General features: G+C 38.8%; 7 protein-coding genes across 7 annotated transcripts; 5 read left to right on the forward strand and 2 right to left on the reverse strand.

Moving 5' to 3' along the window:
* Positions 1-141: 141 nt before the first annotated feature.
* On the forward strand, positions 142-2,096 carry L201_001112 (uncharacterized protein; the record flags this gene model as incomplete). The annotated part of the gene is made up of 5 exons (XM_066216905.1): positions 142-492; positions 599-972; positions 1,041-1,126; positions 1,218-1,661; positions 1,747-2,096. 5 exons carry the CDS (start codon positions 142-144, stop codon positions 2,094-2,096), a joined length of 1,605 nt encoding a protein of 534 aa, XP_066073002.1.
* Positions 2,097-2,558: 462 nt separating this feature from the next.
* On the forward strand, positions 2,559-3,462 carry L201_001113 (uncharacterized protein; the record flags this gene model as incomplete). The annotated part of the gene is made up of 3 exons (XM_066216906.1): positions 2,559-2,819; positions 3,017-3,211; positions 3,376-3,462. 3 exons carry the CDS (start codon positions 2,559-2,561, stop codon positions 3,460-3,462), a joined length of 543 nt encoding a protein of 180 aa, XP_066073003.1.
* A 365-nt stretch (positions 3,463-3,827) lies between these two features.
* Positions 3,828-4,226, reverse strand: L201_001114 (uncharacterized protein; the record flags this gene model as incomplete). The annotated part of the gene is made up of 1 exon (XM_066216907.1): positions 3,828-4,226. The coding sequence occupies one exon, from the start codon at positions 4,224-4,226 to the stop codon at positions 3,828-3,830; it is 399 nt and encodes a 132-aa protein (XP_066073004.1).
* Positions 4,227-5,211: 985 nt separating this feature from the next.
* L201_001115 (uncharacterized protein) lies at positions 5,212-9,346 on the forward strand (the record flags this gene model as incomplete). Its single annotated transcript, XM_066216908.1, has 17 exons — positions 5,212-5,274; positions 5,364-5,839; positions 5,903-6,093; positions 6,152-6,349; positions 6,412-6,553; positions 6,606-6,849; positions 6,912-7,100; positions 7,152-7,246; positions 7,314-7,425; positions 7,492-7,608; positions 7,664-7,938; positions 7,993-8,045; positions 8,090-8,181; positions 8,240-8,335; positions 8,399-9,020; positions 9,088-9,260; positions 9,332-9,346. 17 exons carry the CDS (start codon positions 5,212-5,214, stop codon positions 9,344-9,346), a joined length of 3,153 nt encoding a protein of 1,050 aa, XP_066073005.1.
* Positions 9,347-9,771: 425 nt separating this feature from the next.
* On the reverse strand, positions 9,772-11,655 carry L201_001116 (uncharacterized protein; the record flags this gene model as incomplete). Its single annotated transcript, XM_066216909.1, has 10 exons — positions 9,772-9,843; positions 9,908-9,985; positions 10,152-10,233; positions 10,313-10,351; positions 10,435-10,586; positions 10,761-10,928; positions 11,046-11,138; positions 11,234-11,333; positions 11,444-11,482; positions 11,555-11,655. The coding sequence occupies 10 exons, from the start codon at positions 11,653-11,655 to the stop codon at positions 9,772-9,774; spliced, it is 924 nt and encodes a 307-aa protein (XP_066073006.1).
* A 442-nt stretch (positions 11,656-12,097) lies between these two features.
* Positions 12,098-13,753, forward strand: L201_001117 (uncharacterized protein; the record flags this gene model as incomplete). The annotated part of the gene is made up of 8 exons (XM_066216910.1): positions 12,098-12,197; positions 12,349-12,482; positions 12,615-12,673; positions 12,730-12,763; positions 12,825-12,898; positions 12,999-13,173; positions 13,247-13,381; positions 13,550-13,753. 8 exons carry the CDS (start codon positions 12,098-12,100, stop codon positions 13,751-13,753), a joined length of 915 nt encoding a protein of 304 aa, XP_066073007.1.
* A 1,366-nt stretch (positions 13,754-15,119) lies between these two features.
* L201_001118 (glucosamine-6-phosphate deaminase) lies at positions 15,120-16,909 on the forward strand (the record flags this gene model as incomplete). Its single annotated transcript, XM_066216911.1, has 8 exons — positions 15,120-15,136; positions 15,209-15,383; positions 15,515-15,599; positions 15,727-15,738; positions 15,806-16,074; positions 16,191-16,346; positions 16,450-16,516; positions 16,620-16,909. 8 exons carry the CDS (start codon positions 15,120-15,122, stop codon positions 16,907-16,909), a joined length of 1,071 nt encoding a protein of 356 aa, XP_066073008.1.
* Between the last annotated feature and the right edge of the window lie 305 nt (positions 16,910-17,214).

Consider the following 17,214-nt stretch of genomic DNA (forward strand, 5'->3'; position numbering starts at 1 on the left):
ATACTGGAAAGAATTACTGTCCTCCTTAAACTCATTTCTACCATTAGCAACCGATACTCTCGCCTTTACTGATACCTTTCATCCATTTCAAATAGCTAAACTCGATCTAAACTACATCCAATAGAATTAGAGACTATCGCGATGGAGACAGAAAGATATATACAATTGACCAATTTACACATGATTCTACCTTCAGGTGAATTATCGACTTTAACCTCAATATATATCGATAGCTCAACAGGCTTAATCTGTTCACCGCCTATTACCTCATCTGCTGATAATGGTATACAATCCAAGGATGTCAATAGCACCAGAATAATCGATCTCAACGGTAAATGGGTTAGCCCAGGTATGGTTGATATACAAATTAACGGTGCATTCGGTATCGATTTGAGTGAATTCCCTAACGAGAAAGAATATGTACAAGGAGTTAAAGAGATGTGTAAGAAATTATTGGAGATTGGTGTGACTGGTTTTTTACCTACAATCATTGTGAGTGATGATTCATGAATTTCCCCCCTAAATACACACAGTAAAGTTTATTTGGGTTAAGATGTATAGAGGTACAAATTGTAACGTTGATTCTTTGACTTTGTAGTCACAGAAGAAAGAAGCTTATCACTCTATCCTACCAATCCTATCCAAATTACCTGAATTACTCAAAGCCACAGAAAGCTTATCCAGAATATTAGGATGGCATTTGGAAGGTCCCTTTTTATCCAATAAAAAATCAGGTTGTCATCCACCTTCTAATCTCATTACTAACGCTTCAGCAGGTATCGAATCGTTATATGACATTTACGGCAAAGAAAATGTCATCCAATTTCGAGATGATAGTGATGGCATCGAAAAAGAAGAAAGGGAGGCGTTTGTAAAGATGATCACTTTAGCACCGGAATTAACAGGTATACTTGATCAAAATGTTTTAGGTAATTTGGTTGAGTGTGGTTGGAAAGTTAGCCTTGGTCATACGTGAGTAAATCATAAATAGCCTCTCAAAAAAGAGAAACATTAAAATTGATGATAACATGGTGATTCAGAAACGCTACAACTGAACAAGCTCTTCAAAGTCTATCCAGAGGTGCTACTCATATTACCCATTTATTTAATGCTATGCCTCCTTTACGTGAGTACCTGATTTTGTTGATTTCATTTTGAATTAAGGTATGTTGTGAAATTTTAGGATATTAACCTTTTTTCCTAAATACTGTATACAGATCATCGAGAACCGGGTATAATAGGTTTGCTCGGCTTACCTAATAATCAAACTTTGAAAATCGAAACGAAAGTTAAAGATGGATCACAAAAAGTGGTATCTACTGTTCCTTCGCCAACAGGAAGATCTAAGCCTACTACCAGAGTGCCCTCACCAATAACTGAAGTTCAAATCGGAAGTGACATAGAATCTGTGAGCGGTCAGCTAAATGCAGATACTGACAAAGCGGGACATCACAGCAAATTCTCAAGTGCAGGCGAAAGTGGAATTGATCAAAAGCTAATTGAGTTCAACGAAAAGGAATTGATAAATCCTGAGCAACGGCCAGACCAAATGGTAAAAAGACCATATTTCTCAATAATAGCTGATGGTATACATGTACATCCAGAAGCTATTAGTATGGCTTATAATTGTTATCCCGAAGGGTGTATCTTAGTTTCAGATGGTAAGTGCTATTTTTTGTTGGTCGAGAAATACACTTCGCAAATATCTCGATCATGCTCTAACTTTCCTTGTTTTACTCAAAATAGCAATGCATATGCTTGATCCTTCTTTGCCAGATGGTATACATCCTTGGAGAGACGGAGCGATAGAAAAGAAAAATGGAGGTATAACATTGTATGGTACAGATACATTAGCAGGATCAATCTTACCTTTATCAGAAGCTGTAAAAAATTTATCAAAATTTTCAGGTATATCATTACCCAAATCTATTGTTTGTGCTACTTATAACCCCATCAATTCATTAGGGGAGAATTATGGTAGGAAGAGTAGAATTGGTTATTTAGATGCAGGTTATAAAGCTGATTTATGTATTTGGGATGAAAATGGTTTGAAAGGTGTATGGAAAAACGGTAAAGAAATTTGGTATGAAGCCTAGAATATTTAATATCTCCGTTTACAAACTTTGCCTTTCAAACATGAATTTCAGGAGAGAATTGATCTTGATCACCCGTCGTCTCTTCTATGTTGATGGATTATCATGTATAAATGATTCTATGTGGAATTTTAAGATTCAATATGTGAATAGTTGATCCGTACAATTTAAGCTTTTACTTTGCCACGCCACATCATATCGCCTAATCAAGCCACCGTGACGGAGCAACACTCGCGTACGGTGGTGATCTTGCCTCCACCTAATAATGCTCCAAGTTCCAAATCCATCAACGTTTCTGTGCTGTACTCTATGGTGTGATTGTCATTCACTCCTTTCTTCCAATATATATTTACACTTACAACACTGTATCAACTGTAATCCTGTGACTGGATTCATATAACCATCAACAAAAGACCTCTCACCATAATACAATACGACAAAAATCAAAACAAAAGAATAAACAAAATGTCAAATTCAGGCTGGGAAGTTAGATTTTCAAATTCAAAACAAATTCCATATTTTTATCATGCAGAAAAAGGAACTTCAACATGGGAACCACCGAGTGAAATTTCACAAGAACAATTGCATCAATTACCTGGTGCATCAAAATATTTGACAGGTAATAAAAATGCTAATACTGGTAATCAAAGTCAAAATGGTCAAGTTAGAGCTAGTCATATTTTAGCTAAACATAGTGGTAGTAGAAGACCTAGTTCTTGGAGACAAGTGAGTAGACATCGCCTTCATATCGTTTTGGGTGAAAACAGAGGACGATGAATGAGTGTACAGTGGACACAGGGAACTTAGTACAAGGGAAGCAAATGACGATAAGACGGAGACTGTTGACAAAGAGATAGATATCAAAGTTTAAGAATCAACGCATGTATGGTGATTTAGCTAATACTGATTTCTCGGTTGTGTAGGAAAACATCACAATTACCAAAGAAGAAGCACAAAAAATCATTGAACAACATGTTAATACACTCAAATCATTACCTCCATCTGATGTACCAGCAGAATTCGCTAAGATAGCATCAACAGAAAGTGATTGTTCATCAGCAAGAAAAGGTGGTGATTTAGGTTGGTTTGGTAGAAACCAAATGCAAAAACCTTTCGAGGTGAGTAACCGCTTACTATATATTAGCCTTTTGATGATATAAGGGAATGAAAACAATGTCAAAGACTTCCTTAGCCTTTCACTTCACATAATGAGGAGATATAGATGTAATAAATCGTTTATCACGCAACGACACAGCTGACTTGAATATCTGTTAACTCGTAGGACGCTACTTTCGGTCTTGAAGTCGGACAACTTAGTGATGTCATCTCAACTGACTCTGGTATCCATGTTATTCTCAGAACTGGGTAGACTATGAGGATACTACCAGAGCGGATCATAAAGGAGAGTTTCGTAGTTGTAAATAGCAAAGTCGTATGCAGTAAAGCAGAAGTCATATTATACATGCTACATGATTTGAGTCTAAATAGATATCGATTTTCATGAAGATTGTGGTGTGATGAGGATATTCAGACAGCCAAGAACGGTGTGAATCCTGAATTCGCATCTGTTATCTGCGTCGAAATGATAGTAGGATTAAGCTGAAGTTCGAAGGGTGAACGCAGCTTATATGATCAAAGCTAATGCAATGTGGAATTATTCCCTATTATATCTTTTTGAGCAAACATTAGTGAATGCAAGGGAAAACATCGCAAGGAGTTATCTGATCGGCTCACTCAAAGTCTAGCTTTACCATCTCTCTTCTTATCGTTCTTCACTTCATCTTCATTTGGACCTTTTCCAAAACCTTTCCAAGCAGGATGTACTATCTTTGGGTCATTCCACTTTGACTTATCTTTTTTTGAATCTTCATCTTCGTTTTTACTATTTTTATTTATACCAATTTGATCTATACTTTCTTCTGAGCCTGCACCTGCACCTCCACCACCACCACCTCCTGACTGGATGCCTTCTACAGGTACATCAGGCTTATCTTTACTTGAAGATGCTGAAGATGCTAGAGACATGTGTTGACGTGTTTGAATGGAAGGTATAGTTGATATTGATGCTGGATGTGTATGAGCAGGATTAAATGGTTTACCTGAACTTGAAGGTCGTTTTTGTTGATTGTACATCTTTTTCACTTGTACAGAGTATCTTTCAATAAAGGAAGATTGACTGTTTGCTCTAGATATTGGGATCTTTGACTGAATCACAGCAAAAGAACAAGATCAAGATGATAAAGAGCAGACAGATTGAAAGGCTGAAAGAAGATCGGTAATTCAATTCCCGGCAACCTTCGGGTTCAACGATGACGAGCAAAGTGGTAAGAATCTTTGAACCGAAGATATCGCTTTATCAACTTTCAACCTTTTTGCCTGATACTTACCTCCATGTATAAAACCATAATACTACATCTCATATTGCGCGATAGCTCCTCTGATGGTTTTGACAGGAGCACTGCACTATCAAACAGCTCTTAGAAGCTCGACTAACGAAAAGAAACAGGAAGGAGATATCTCAAATAGTCGCGTAAGTAAACGACTTTGTAAGGTCAATCAATCAACGATGTCCTTCGTGCATTCTCAATACCTAACATATGACCCCATCTTGATACTGATTTTCATCTAAAAAGTTATGCTGGAAGGCAAGGATTGTGGTATGATTTCTGATGCTCATATTCATACTATCTTACTAATCCACGTCATCTACAGTCAAGTTTGACTACTAATATATTCTAGGTCTGTGCGTAGTCTCTCGAAGAAGTTAAATCGGTAGCAATGAAAGTATAAGACATAGCTCAACTCAACATTATTTATCTCTCCTTTCTCTTTCTTTCTTTCTTTCTTTCTTCTTCTTTATCTTATGTTTATTCACTTCTTTTACAATCTGTATATCTACTGTAAAAATAACTGTGTTATAGAAGTTCAAGACTTGTATAATTAGCCCAACAAATTGTATAAAAGTAAGTTGCCCTTCTCTCTACCTTTCCTCCCACACATCTTCCATAACAATTCGGCGCTTAATCACCTGGACCTTCCTCGTCTGCCAATTTGTCAGGAAATCGAAAGCTAATTTCTATCTGAACTTAGTTGTATTCTCAACATGAGTCGATATAACATGAGTCGATATAACGATTTCGACGAACGAGAGTATGCAAGAGGAAAAAGAAACTACGATGAGGTAAGTCTTGGTGTTTCTAGCGCTGTATTGTTATTCCTTGTCTGTCTTCTTTTTCCTTCTGCTAAAGCTTACTGATTGAATTTGCATAGGAGGAAGACGATCGATCAATAAGAGGCAGGGTATTCCAACCTCCTTCTCAAGCCTCACGATCCGATTATCAAGGTCGATCCGATTATGCACCTTCCGAACAAGGTCGATCTCATGATCCTCCACCTCATCAACCTAGATATGATGAGCGAGGTAACCGTTCTCAATATGGTAGATTGGAGCGATCATATCCACCACCCGCTTATGATGCTCCTCACAATCGTGCTGGACCTCCTTCGACTTCTCAAGGCAATTACCCATCCCGAGCACCCTCGTCCGCCAGAGGTGACAGTGCAAGAAGACCCCCTACTGTCACCTCTTCTAATGCAAGGAATACCGATATCAGCGAATCACTCGAGAAACTTGCTCTTACTAGTTTCTATGTTCGACCTGGCTATGGTCAAGAAGGAAGATCCCTTACTGTTCTTTCCAACTTCTTTCAGGTTAGAGCTACCGATAAGAGAGCTAAAGTAATCTAGTAAGTTCAATATCCACTTTACATGCAAAAGGGCCCTTGTATCTTGCTAATACACCTAGCTAGCCATTACGACGTCGATATCGAACCTATAAAGAAAAGAGATGAAAATGCTAAAAAGCCTAAAGGTCTCCTGCGAGCTGTTTGGGAGCAGTTTTGCCTCGAGCAGGGAGGTCCCTATGTTGACGGTTTGACTGCTAGTGCCTACGACGGTAGAAGAAATGCTTTTACCCCAAACAAACTTCCAATCGCTGAAGGTAAGCTAAGAGTTCAGCTAGACCTACATCTCACATTGCTAATTTGTATTGTTGACAGGCTTAAGCCAAACCTTCAGTGTTGCACTTGCCCCTGATGGTATTGTTCACCGATCTCGAGAAGGTTCTTCATCCGATGATGAGAATCGAAGATGGACCCTGAAGCTTAAGCTCGTTGCGGAAGTCGATCTGGAATACGTTATGGAATTCTGTAGGGCAGATAAGAAAGCCCCTTCAAACGAAGAACAATGCTTAACAGGTGAGCTTCAGCTGTATATTCTGTTTTTGTCGCTGGTAACTTACTAAGTCCTTGGTCTATAGGCCTTATGGCAACGAATGTACTGATGAGAGATTTTCCAAGTAAAACATACGCTCAAGTCGGCGCAACTGGAAACAAGTTCTTCAGTATGGCTGGTGCTATCGCCATTCCTCAAGGTGCGGTCGTCTGCAAAGGTTTTATGCAGTAAGCTAAGCTATGTACATACTCAGACGAAAGTTCGCTAAGTCATCAATAGATCATTCCGATATTCGAATTCCGGTCTTCCCATGCTTAATCTGGACGTGGGGTTTTCCGCTTTCTTAGCAGATGGTCCTGCCCTCGAAGTCATCCCTAAAATTCTTAATCGAGGTGGATTGAGAGGTAGAGGCGGTAGAGGAGGTCGAGGTAGCTTTGGAGGTCCGCCCGGTCAATTTCATGATATTAGTGAATTGACCGAATACGAGATTGCCACTGTTAAGAAAACAATTCGGGGAATGAAAGTGAGTGGGCGTATTGGCAGAACTGTGGCTGTTCGCAGTGCTGACTGAGGCCTTCAACATAGTTTACCGTAACTCATCGGGACAGTAATCGATTACACACAGTCTTATCACTCACCTTACAGCCAGCTGAACAAATTACTTTCGAAATTCAAAGTCGAGATGGCGGACCTGGTGAGAAGATCAGTGTTACCGAATATTATCGACAATATCACTCCGCAACTGTCACAAAACCTAGATTACCGTGTATTCAAGTGAGTGCGAATACATCTCTGATATATGATATGACTGACAACATTTCATAGTATGGTAAGAAAGCCTTTATTCCTCTCGAGTTCGTCAAATTCGCTCAATGGAATTCACTTCCACCGACCAAGCTTAGTGCAGACCAAACAGCTGAGTAAGTACCAGAGGTCATTTTCAGCTACATACACTAAGAGTGGTTGACGTATTTCTATCATACCTAGGATGATCAAAGTTAGCGCAATCAAACCTGGAGAAAGGGCTGCTCAAGTGAGACAATGGAGACAAGAATTAGCTCACGAAAAGCAAAGTAAAATTGCTGCTTGGGGGTTGCAAGTGAATCACCATCCAACTCTAGCCAGATATGGCCTCACAAGGCACAAGCTGACTGGCGTACATTAGGTGAACAAAAGAATGGTAGAATTACAAGCTCGTATACTACCTCCTCCGCGTGTCTTCTATGCCAATGGCGTGTCAACTAAACCAGATGATGGTGGATGGAATCTGCGAGGAAAGAAAGTGAGTTTGACTTGTTTATTCATCCTCTTTAGAGTACACTATTAACAAGTATCAGTTTTTCCGGAATGGCAAAAAACCCCTCATCGCCTGGTCGGTGATATCCTTCGACAGATGGACTGAGCAAGATGAGATGCACCGATATATCACTTACCTGTGTCAGGTTCTCGAAGCTCATGGGGTCGACATTGCCACTAAACAGCCCGATTGTTTTGGCCCCGTTGATCCGCGTGAACGGGATGCCATTCCTAAAGCCCTACAACGGGCTGCTCAAGCAGCATACAGGAAAGGGAAGTGTGCACCTCAACTAATCTGCTGTGTTCTTCCTGGAAGGTGAGCATCCAAACACCACATCTATATATGCGGAGCTAATCAAACATATTGCAGAGACGCTTGGCTATATGAAAAGATCAAAAAGAGTTCCTTCAATGATCTAAAAGGTAAGTCGACAGCCTTCAAAAGTCTGACTGATTGTATGTTACAGGTCCTGTTCCAACGCAATGTATGCAAGCAGCCAAAATTAGAAGCCCTCGAGGTATAGACGCTTATACTGGAAATCTGGTTATGAAGATTCAAGTAAGTCGATGATTTCATTTCTATGCTTTTCCACTGGTCAGCTGATTATCTGCTATAGAATAAACTCGGTGGTCTACCCCACCAGATCCCGATTTCAGAACTCCCTGGTATGATCGCAGGAAGAACAATGTTACTCGGAGGGGATCTCGGCTTGGTACGTCACGGACATATTCTCATTCCATCAACAAAAATCTGACTTATGTTATTGGATTCCTAGCCACCCATCAAAGCTGGTAACGAATCCGTTCCTACAGTTGCTTGTACCATCGCAACTTACAATGCCGCTTGTGACACGTATTCGGCGCAGATTCGTTTGCAAGAAGGAAGAGCTGAAATCATTTCCGACCTTTCGTCAATGATCGAAGAACATCTCAAGATATTCCACAAGCACAATGGTGAATATCCTGAAAGAATTCTAATCTTTCGAGATGGTATATCAGAAGGCCAATACGCTGCTGCTCTACACTACGAGCATAACGCTATTTTACAAGCGTGTAGAAGATTGGACAGAAACTATCGACCTCGTCTTCTTATGTGCATCTGCGCTAAGAAACACAACACCCGATTTTTCGGTGTACATGATCAAGATGTTGATAGATCCGGTAACCTCCCTAGTGGTTTGGTAGTTGATCGAAGTGTCACTCATCCATACGCCTTTGACTTCTTCCTCCAAGCTCATGCTGGTAGAGTTGGTACTGCAAGACCTACTCATTACATCTGCTTACTGGACGAGTTGGCTATCACCCCTGATCAACTTCAACAATTAGTTCACGCCTTGTGTCATTCATTCACTAGGTGTACAAAGAGTGTCAGTCTGGTCCCCGTTTGCTATATCGCAGGTGAGTCAATCTTCAGCTGTCGGATCCTGCCCAAGTTTTTAGCTGACTGGCTTTTCGATCAACCTAGATCTCGTATGTCAAAAAGCTAGAATCATCGTTCACGATTCCGAAAACTCCCAAGCTCCTTCTGTATCGTCCGGTGGTAGAAGTGGTGCTAGAAGCTCAAAGCAGATGGGGCTCAATATTGATATCATGCAAGTTCAAAAGATTTTAGAAAGAAACGATGAATTGGCTGAAGTAGTAAGTGCCTTTCATATACACTTTGATGTTATGCGGGTGGAACGATCGCAGACTGACGAAGACCTTGATAGGCCTGGTGGATGTAATTGTACCGAAGTATAAGTGGAATTTGTTGTCTTGCCCCTGAACTGGGAATCCAATCTTTAATGTTATCAATCCCGTACTTGCGTGTCCCCCCCCCCCCCCCCCCCCCTTACTGCCTGTTTTCTGCTTCCCTTTTCGATCGTCGCTTTACCTATCGCCCCATTTCATGCTCTTATAGCTTATCATTACTGGTCACGCGTACTTATCAAGTTGTTTCGGTTTTCGCTCTTTGCCTTCAGGCTGTTTTATCGTATTTCGTTACATATACTCAAATATGCAGTGTTTCCGCGCAAAAAGGATGCGTGATCATTGTCGAAGTCATAATTCACATCATTAACAAGGAAATATGTAAGGCTAACCTAAAAGAACGTCCTCTTCTGAAAACGATATCCAGATTCTTTCTTCATCTCAAACTGTATAAAGAAGACTAAGCGCCTCTTGAAGTTCGGTATTCACCTTCAGCAGCGGTAGCAGCTTCTTCGATCTCAGATTGAATACCCTGTTCAAAAAATTTACTTGTCAGTTTTGGGCTTGCGTTATCGGTCGCGAAGATGCGAACTTACACTGAGAGTTTCAGCAGCAGTTGAGTGATAGATCAATTGTGCTTTGACAAGGTTTGAAAGGTTCTGGAGAGGTTCAGGCTAATTTACGAAGAAGAGACTTGTCAGCAACAGAGACAAAGAAGTCAGAGATTGAGAAAATAGCGAATGAATCGTATCAACATGCAACGATATTTCCTCGCCCTTAGAATGGGATATGATTGATTATAGTGATAGGTGCTGAGAGACCAGGTGAGAGACTACTTACGTTTTCAAGAACAGCTTTCATTAAACCAATAGCAGTTTCTGTGGCTTGAACTAATTTGTCTTCAGCTTCTTCAACGTGGAGCCTGTGTGAGTTGCGACAAAGTTAGCTTGTTTGCGCTAAAATTGTTTATGTGTCATCATACATTAGGATTGAAAACTTACCTGGCTTGTTCTTGCTTAGCAGGAGCGGCAGATTTCAGACTAAATGGTGATACACGTATATGTTCATTAGCTGCCAGTTTAGTCGAACATTCGGTTTTCTTTTACAACAAACAACAACTTACGCTGCTCTAGCAGAATCAAGTTCTAATCTAGCTGTTTTTACATTGTTTCTAGCTTTGACAGCTAATCCAATTGAAGTTGATAAAGTTGCTTGCCAAGGTGTAACGAATCTATCTGCGATAAGATTATCTTGAGCGAGACGAGCATCACCGACCTGGTGTAAGACACAAGATTAGCATGTGAAAAGTAATTTGTGGGTAATAGCGTAATATTGAGATGCAGGAAGATCTTAATTGCACTCGATAGAGTTGTATTATTCCGTTTTGAAGGAATCGCATTTCTCGGGAAATTGTGAATCATTCAATGTGAATTCAATCTTTTTACTCACTTTTTCCATAGCTGCACCATAAACACCTAAAGCGATACTTAATCTATCATCTGGACCTAATTCAGTTGCACCTGATTTAGCTGCTCTTGAAATTGCGTGAGGTAAAGTTTTGGGTTGATGTGGTGTTTGAGCTGTTGGTGATGGAATTGGAATTGGAAGGTTGGTGTTCTAATCAAGATTTAATTTTTATTAGCTTGTTAACCTTTTTCATGACAATTTCTTTTTACATTCATGTGGAGAATATGACAGATGACATTAACGTATTTAGAAATCAACACAACTTACCTTTAAGTTTTTATTGGCGAAAACTGACCAAGCCGAAGCAGCTTGGTGTCCAACTTCATTAAGTGATTCAGCAACGTCAGATGGATAATCGTACTGTTCGTGTGCAGATCCAGCGTTGAGATGTCAGCTATATCATATGCGAAATACCATATTTCCGACTGAAGCAGAGAATGCTAAATTAAACATACAGATTCTCTTTCGTGAACTTTGGTGATTCTCAATAATTTTTGATGAACATCTTTCAACGCATCAACTCTTGCTTCAAGCGCTTTATATTCTGCTGGTAACCTGAAGAAATGTGTTATTTATCAGTAAAACACGTTTCTCATATTATATCCTTCGAGTATTGTGTTGATATCCATTCATGACTAGAGGTGTAAGTTGAAGATGAGACTTACTCAGTAATTCCATCTGCACCGACTTGACCAATCCTTTCCCTATTCGGATTGCAAATTGATTAGCTGATGATACTCCCAGTTATATATAGTGATATGTCAGCTCTAACTCACCTTGTTGCTTGTACAGTATTTCGGAATGATTTGTTGAAACCTGATACGTCTACTGCTGGTAAAGCAGGCATACTGGCTTGGAAATTCTTGAAGGCTTGCATCTTGACTCTTTGGCTGATATTTGATAGCTATAGACGAGGACTTGCTCAAGAAGCTTTTTGAATGCTGTTCTCTGTCTACTTGGTTTGAAGCTGGGATTGAACGGTCTACGCGACGTGCGAACGGTATTCTTAGTCAACACTCTCTTATCTATGGAGTCCCACCTGCTTACCTATTTAGATGATACATTTGATACCGTGACCATACGAGAGGCAAATAATGCCACGCTGAGCAGCAGACGGTAAGACTATTAAGGGGCACCATACTCAATCTACCATACAACCACGCCGCGCGTTGGTAGGTTTATACAACGCAAGCATCATCATCGTTGTCATCTTCAACTATTATCGTTGATCAACTCACATTATTATCCTAACAGAGGACAGCGAGATCTCGGTTGACTGTATTTCAATATCACTGTCAGATAAAATAGAGTAGAGCAAGATGGCTGCTAAATCAATAGAAACACCTAATGTCGGGTTTGACTTTTCCAACTATGCTAGAAATCAGTTCTTCGGAGAAAGGTTACAAGGTATACCGAAGGGTAAGTTCATTGTTCTCGATATCGAAGCTACGTTAAGAAGATAGCTGACTGCGGTATTTTCTTGTGTATTCTTCATATAATTCTCAATAAAACCAATCTATCTACTGATTCCTGTTCACGTTATGGCATTCCTTTTTATTCAACAATGCAGCAACATCAACCGGTACCACAATTGTAGGGGTAATTTTTGGAGGAGGTGATTCAGGCGAAGAACCTGGTGTCTGTTTAGGTGCTGATACAAGAGCAACTGGTGGACCTATTGTAGCTGATAAGAATTGTGAAAAGGTGTGTCCTTCGTTCTTGATCAGCAAATCAATTCGCATAAATGGAATTCGATCATATACCTCAGAGGGGCATTTCCTTGAATCATTGATCCGCTAGTTTTCAATGTTGCATAAACTGACGAACTCATACTAGATTCACTACTTGACACCTCAAATCAGATGTTGTGGTGCAGGTACAGCTGCGGACACAGAGTAAGCTTATTTCCGCCTCTGTTTCGGAAGCTCTTTAAGCTGACATTCATATATAGATTCGTTACCAACTTGATATCCTCAAATCTCGAAGTGAGTGTAGCTATCTCTGCTGCAGAAAACCCCATCTCAGTAGCTGACTCATATACCTCAGCTACATGCTCTTTCTCAAGGTAGACCAGCAAGAGTAGTGACAGCGATGACAATGCTTAAACAGTATTTATTCAGGTAAGTCATCGACACATTTATACCATTCGTTATGATCACCGCTCCGGAAGTCATTCTGATCAGTGCATCGAGTGAAAGCTGATCTATTTGCCATACGCAGGTATCAAGGTCACGTTGGTGCACATTTAGTACTCGGTGGAGTAGATTCAACTGGACCTCAACTATTTACAGTTCATGCACATGGTTCAACAGATAAGTTGCCTTATGTAACAATGGGTTCAGGTAGTTTGGCAGCCATGGCAGTATTTGAATCTTCATTCAAGGAAAATATGAAGGTGAGCTGGATATTGGGATGGAACTTTCAAAAAGTATGCTAGCTGACATTGGTCCGATTTTTTGGGATGTCAGAGAGAAGAAGCTATCGCTTTAGTTGCTAGAGCTATTAGATCAGGTATCTTCAATGATTTAGGTTCAGGTTCAAATGTAGATGTTGCTGTTATCACAAAGAACGGTACAGAACAATTGAGGAACTACGAGATGCCTGTGAGTATGATTTCATTTTTCACTGCAACAATCAAACTATATTCGTATGATTTGGTTCTGCGAAGCGGTTCGGTCCATAGTCTACTGCATAGAGCCTAGCCTTCCTAGCTTTTGCGATACACATTCCATGAGTTGATATGCTAATCGTCGATGGATCACATGTTACAGAACGAAAGAGGCTTAAAATCCAGGAACTATAAGTTTAGACGAGGTACAACAGCATGGACGAAAGAATCAATTAGATCGTTAATTGTTTCCGAAGAAATCAAATCTACTTCAGGCGCAGGTAAAGATCAAGGTGGTGTTGAAGTCGTGGCCGTACCTACTGGTGCTGGATTGGGTGGTGAAGAAGGTATGGAGATTGATAGTTAATACGATCTTCTGATTGATAGTAGATGATATGATTTAGATGTATTAAACACACTGTATACCATTTGACTTTCTTGCATTTGCTTGATATGTAGCATATTGCTGCTATAATTCAAGAATACAATCCGTTTATTCTTGCTCGTTCATATATGCATGCATTTATGGGTTGACCTCGAATGACTTTAGTATTTGTTATGAGGATGATCCTCCTGGAAAGTATAGAGAATGATAGTAAGAAGAATGCCACGTATGAAATGTGAAATGATCCTATTTACGTAATTGTGTTCCACTCAAAATAATTTTCGAAACTGATTTTGACATCACGCTCGTAACAAACTTCGTTTGCATCCTTCTTTTCTTTCTTTCTTTCTTTCTTGCTTTCTTATTCTTCCTTTTCATCTTATTATTTTGCATTTCTCTCTTTATATCGTACTTTCCTTCTTTGAATTCGTCGTCATCCTATCCAATTCGTGAGTATCTTGTTTCTTGTACTCTTGTTTTCCATAATTCAATTTCTATAACTCCTACCTCAACACCTTTATCCATTTTTTATGATGACTACGTTGGCACCAGTCTTACCGTTCATATGGGGACAACTTTATAACAGACGCTTCTACATTATACGCTCGTGGACGTCTTCTGATACTATCTATCTTTCATATCCTTTCGTTTATGCTCTTTTGTCGGATTAAGATAGGGTTGAAAGCTGATCATAATGAAATTGATAGATTTATCTAGTCTTCTGTATAATCGATTGTAACCACTTGCTGTCAGTTCTAGATAGATTTGTTATAGTTGTACATAGATAGAGGGTGATATTGATTGATGTATCTAACGAATCTGTATGCACTTTATCATTCCTGTCAAAATCACATTTACTCTTCTGTCAAATTTACATTATTGTGCATTAGTCTGCTTACCTGTGTCGGTAGTAAGATCACCTTCACATGATAATCCCGTTTCCATTGGATTATGGGATTCTGATCATTAACAATCACATCGATTACGCATACAAAGCGTAGACGAATCATGAACGTTTATCATCTTTGATCCGTCCAAAGCGGACAAGTGGGAAAAAGGAGGAGAACTGTTCCACCAATGCGACTTCTTCTCTTATCTCTTTCAATGAAAGGATTCTAAAGCTGAATCACGATAAATATATTCGATGGCTTCGCCAATATGTAGTTCCACCATTGTTCGGTATTGCTATGATCAAAATCAAATTCGAGCGCATTAGTCGTTTTTGATAACTCAAATGCATATAAGTAACTACTAATGACTGATTTTAACATATTCTACTGATAACATAACTCGATATCACATAACTATCTGTCTGACCGGCTCAATATCATCTGCGAATCCTACCAATATGTATCTCTCTAACCAGTGAGTTCCAATGCCCAAACCCCATCACGCTTATAAGCAAATGACAATTAATTCACGTATTTACGATCATAGTTCAAATAAAGAAGAAGCTTCAATGTTCATTTGCGATTTAATCATTAATCGGATCAACGCATTCAAACCTAATCAAAATAAGAAATTCGTGTTATGTTTACCAACTGGAAGTACACCTCTATTAGTTTATAAAGAATTAGCTGAAAGATGTAAACAAGGTAAAATTAGTTTTGAAGTGAGTTCTCCTTTACTTTTCAATCTACGAGTAAAAATGTCTTCTCTTCTTGAAATAGCAGAACTTTTGATGAATTACAAATAGACAAATTCCTGTTATTGCTCATATGCTTGGACTGATGATTATCTCAGCATGTAATTACCATTAATCTCGACGAATATGCTGGACTAGAACCTGATCATGAACAAAGTTATTATCATTTTATGGAAGAGAGTTGTACGTTTTAGTCTGTTCTGATCTACTTTGACTCCCAAGTCCCAAAGTTATCCCTCCGGTCATGTATCCGCGAGATTTGACAATAAAACTGAAAAGCTAATTTACATTTGAACTTTATTCTTCTTAGTTTTCTCAAAAGGTATGTACTTATATATATATATCCATTCTCTACATTAATCACTTGAACTCTACGTTGGGTTATGTAGCTTTATCAGAACTGACCGCACCCTTCGAATTAGTTGATATACCATTAAATCAATTCCATTTGTTACCTGGATCACCAATTCCACCTCTAAACGAATCACATGAAGATTCATGTTCAACGTATGAAAGTTTAATTACAAGTTTAGGTGGTATCAATCTTTCGTTTTGTGGTATAGGTGAAAATGGTCATATTGCATTTAATGAACCTGGATCAAGTTTTAATTTCAGAACTAGATTAGTTAAATTAGATGAAGAAACTAGGAAAGTTAATGTAAGTTATTATATTATACTGGTTTATATTGAGTGCTTTCTTCTACCTGGGATGAAATTATGATTTCGCTAATGGTCGAGATTGTCTATTTGACTTGACTTAAAATCCTCTTTTAGGCCAGATTTTTCTATGATAAATCTCATGTTCCTACTCATGCTTTGACTATGGGTATTGGAACTATCATGGCTGCACAAGAAATTATAGTTTTAGCTATAGATAGCAAAAAATCAGAGGCTGTGAGAAACGCTTTGGAAGGAGGTATAAATCATCTTGTAAGTTATTTTATTATCAGAAAAAGACTATTAAACCCTTTTTTCCATGTACTTCATCCTAAACATTGTTCTATATTTTAATTGCTCTCATCTCATACTTTAGTGTCCAGCATCAGTATTGCAATTGCATGAAACCGTGATTTTCGTTACTGATGAAGAAGCTAGTCAAGGTGAGTTCGCTTACCAACATTTTACTATCTGAACCAACATAAAAATACTTTATGTAACTGAATGATAATTGACCCATATCTTGTACATATATGTTATGGACAGACTTGAAAGAAAGTACCAAGAAATACCTTGCTTTACAATCACCAGTAAAAGATATATCTAACTACGAAATGAATAATGTCAATTCCATTGTATTAAAAAGACCACATGCATTAAGAGGATCATCATTCAATTTAAGTTTATCACCTTTATCACCTAAAGAGAATTATAACAATAAAGACGGTGATTTCACTTGGTCAAGACCTGTTTCTACAACTGATAATAACAAGGATTTATCGAATGTTCATGTTGAAAATGAGTCCCGAGATAAGTCTACTAATAAATTTGACTGATCTCGCGACAATCGGAAATACTACTGATGAAATTGATGTAACATAATCTTGTGCACTTATGCAATTAATACAAGATGCATTCTCGTAAAATAATGATATATGTATATATATATATGTCGTGTAACAATCGTTAAAGGTATATGAGCGTAACAAGAGAGAAGTTAAGTGAATTTGTGATTATAGATATGTACAGGTGTATTTTGTGTGTCATATAAACGGAATTATGAAGGTATATTTGTGTGTATGATGATACAGATTACTTCTCTTTCGTGTCCAAATTAAGTGACTTGCGACTTAAAAAGCAA

The sequence above is a fragment of the Kwoniella dendrophila genome, chromosome 1, assembly GCF_036810415.1.
Source record: "Kwoniella dendrophila CBS 6074 chromosome 1, complete sequence".
Lineage (NCBI taxonomy): Eukaryota > Fungi > Basidiomycota > Tremellomycetes > Tremellales > Cryptococcaceae > Kwoniella > Kwoniella dendrophila.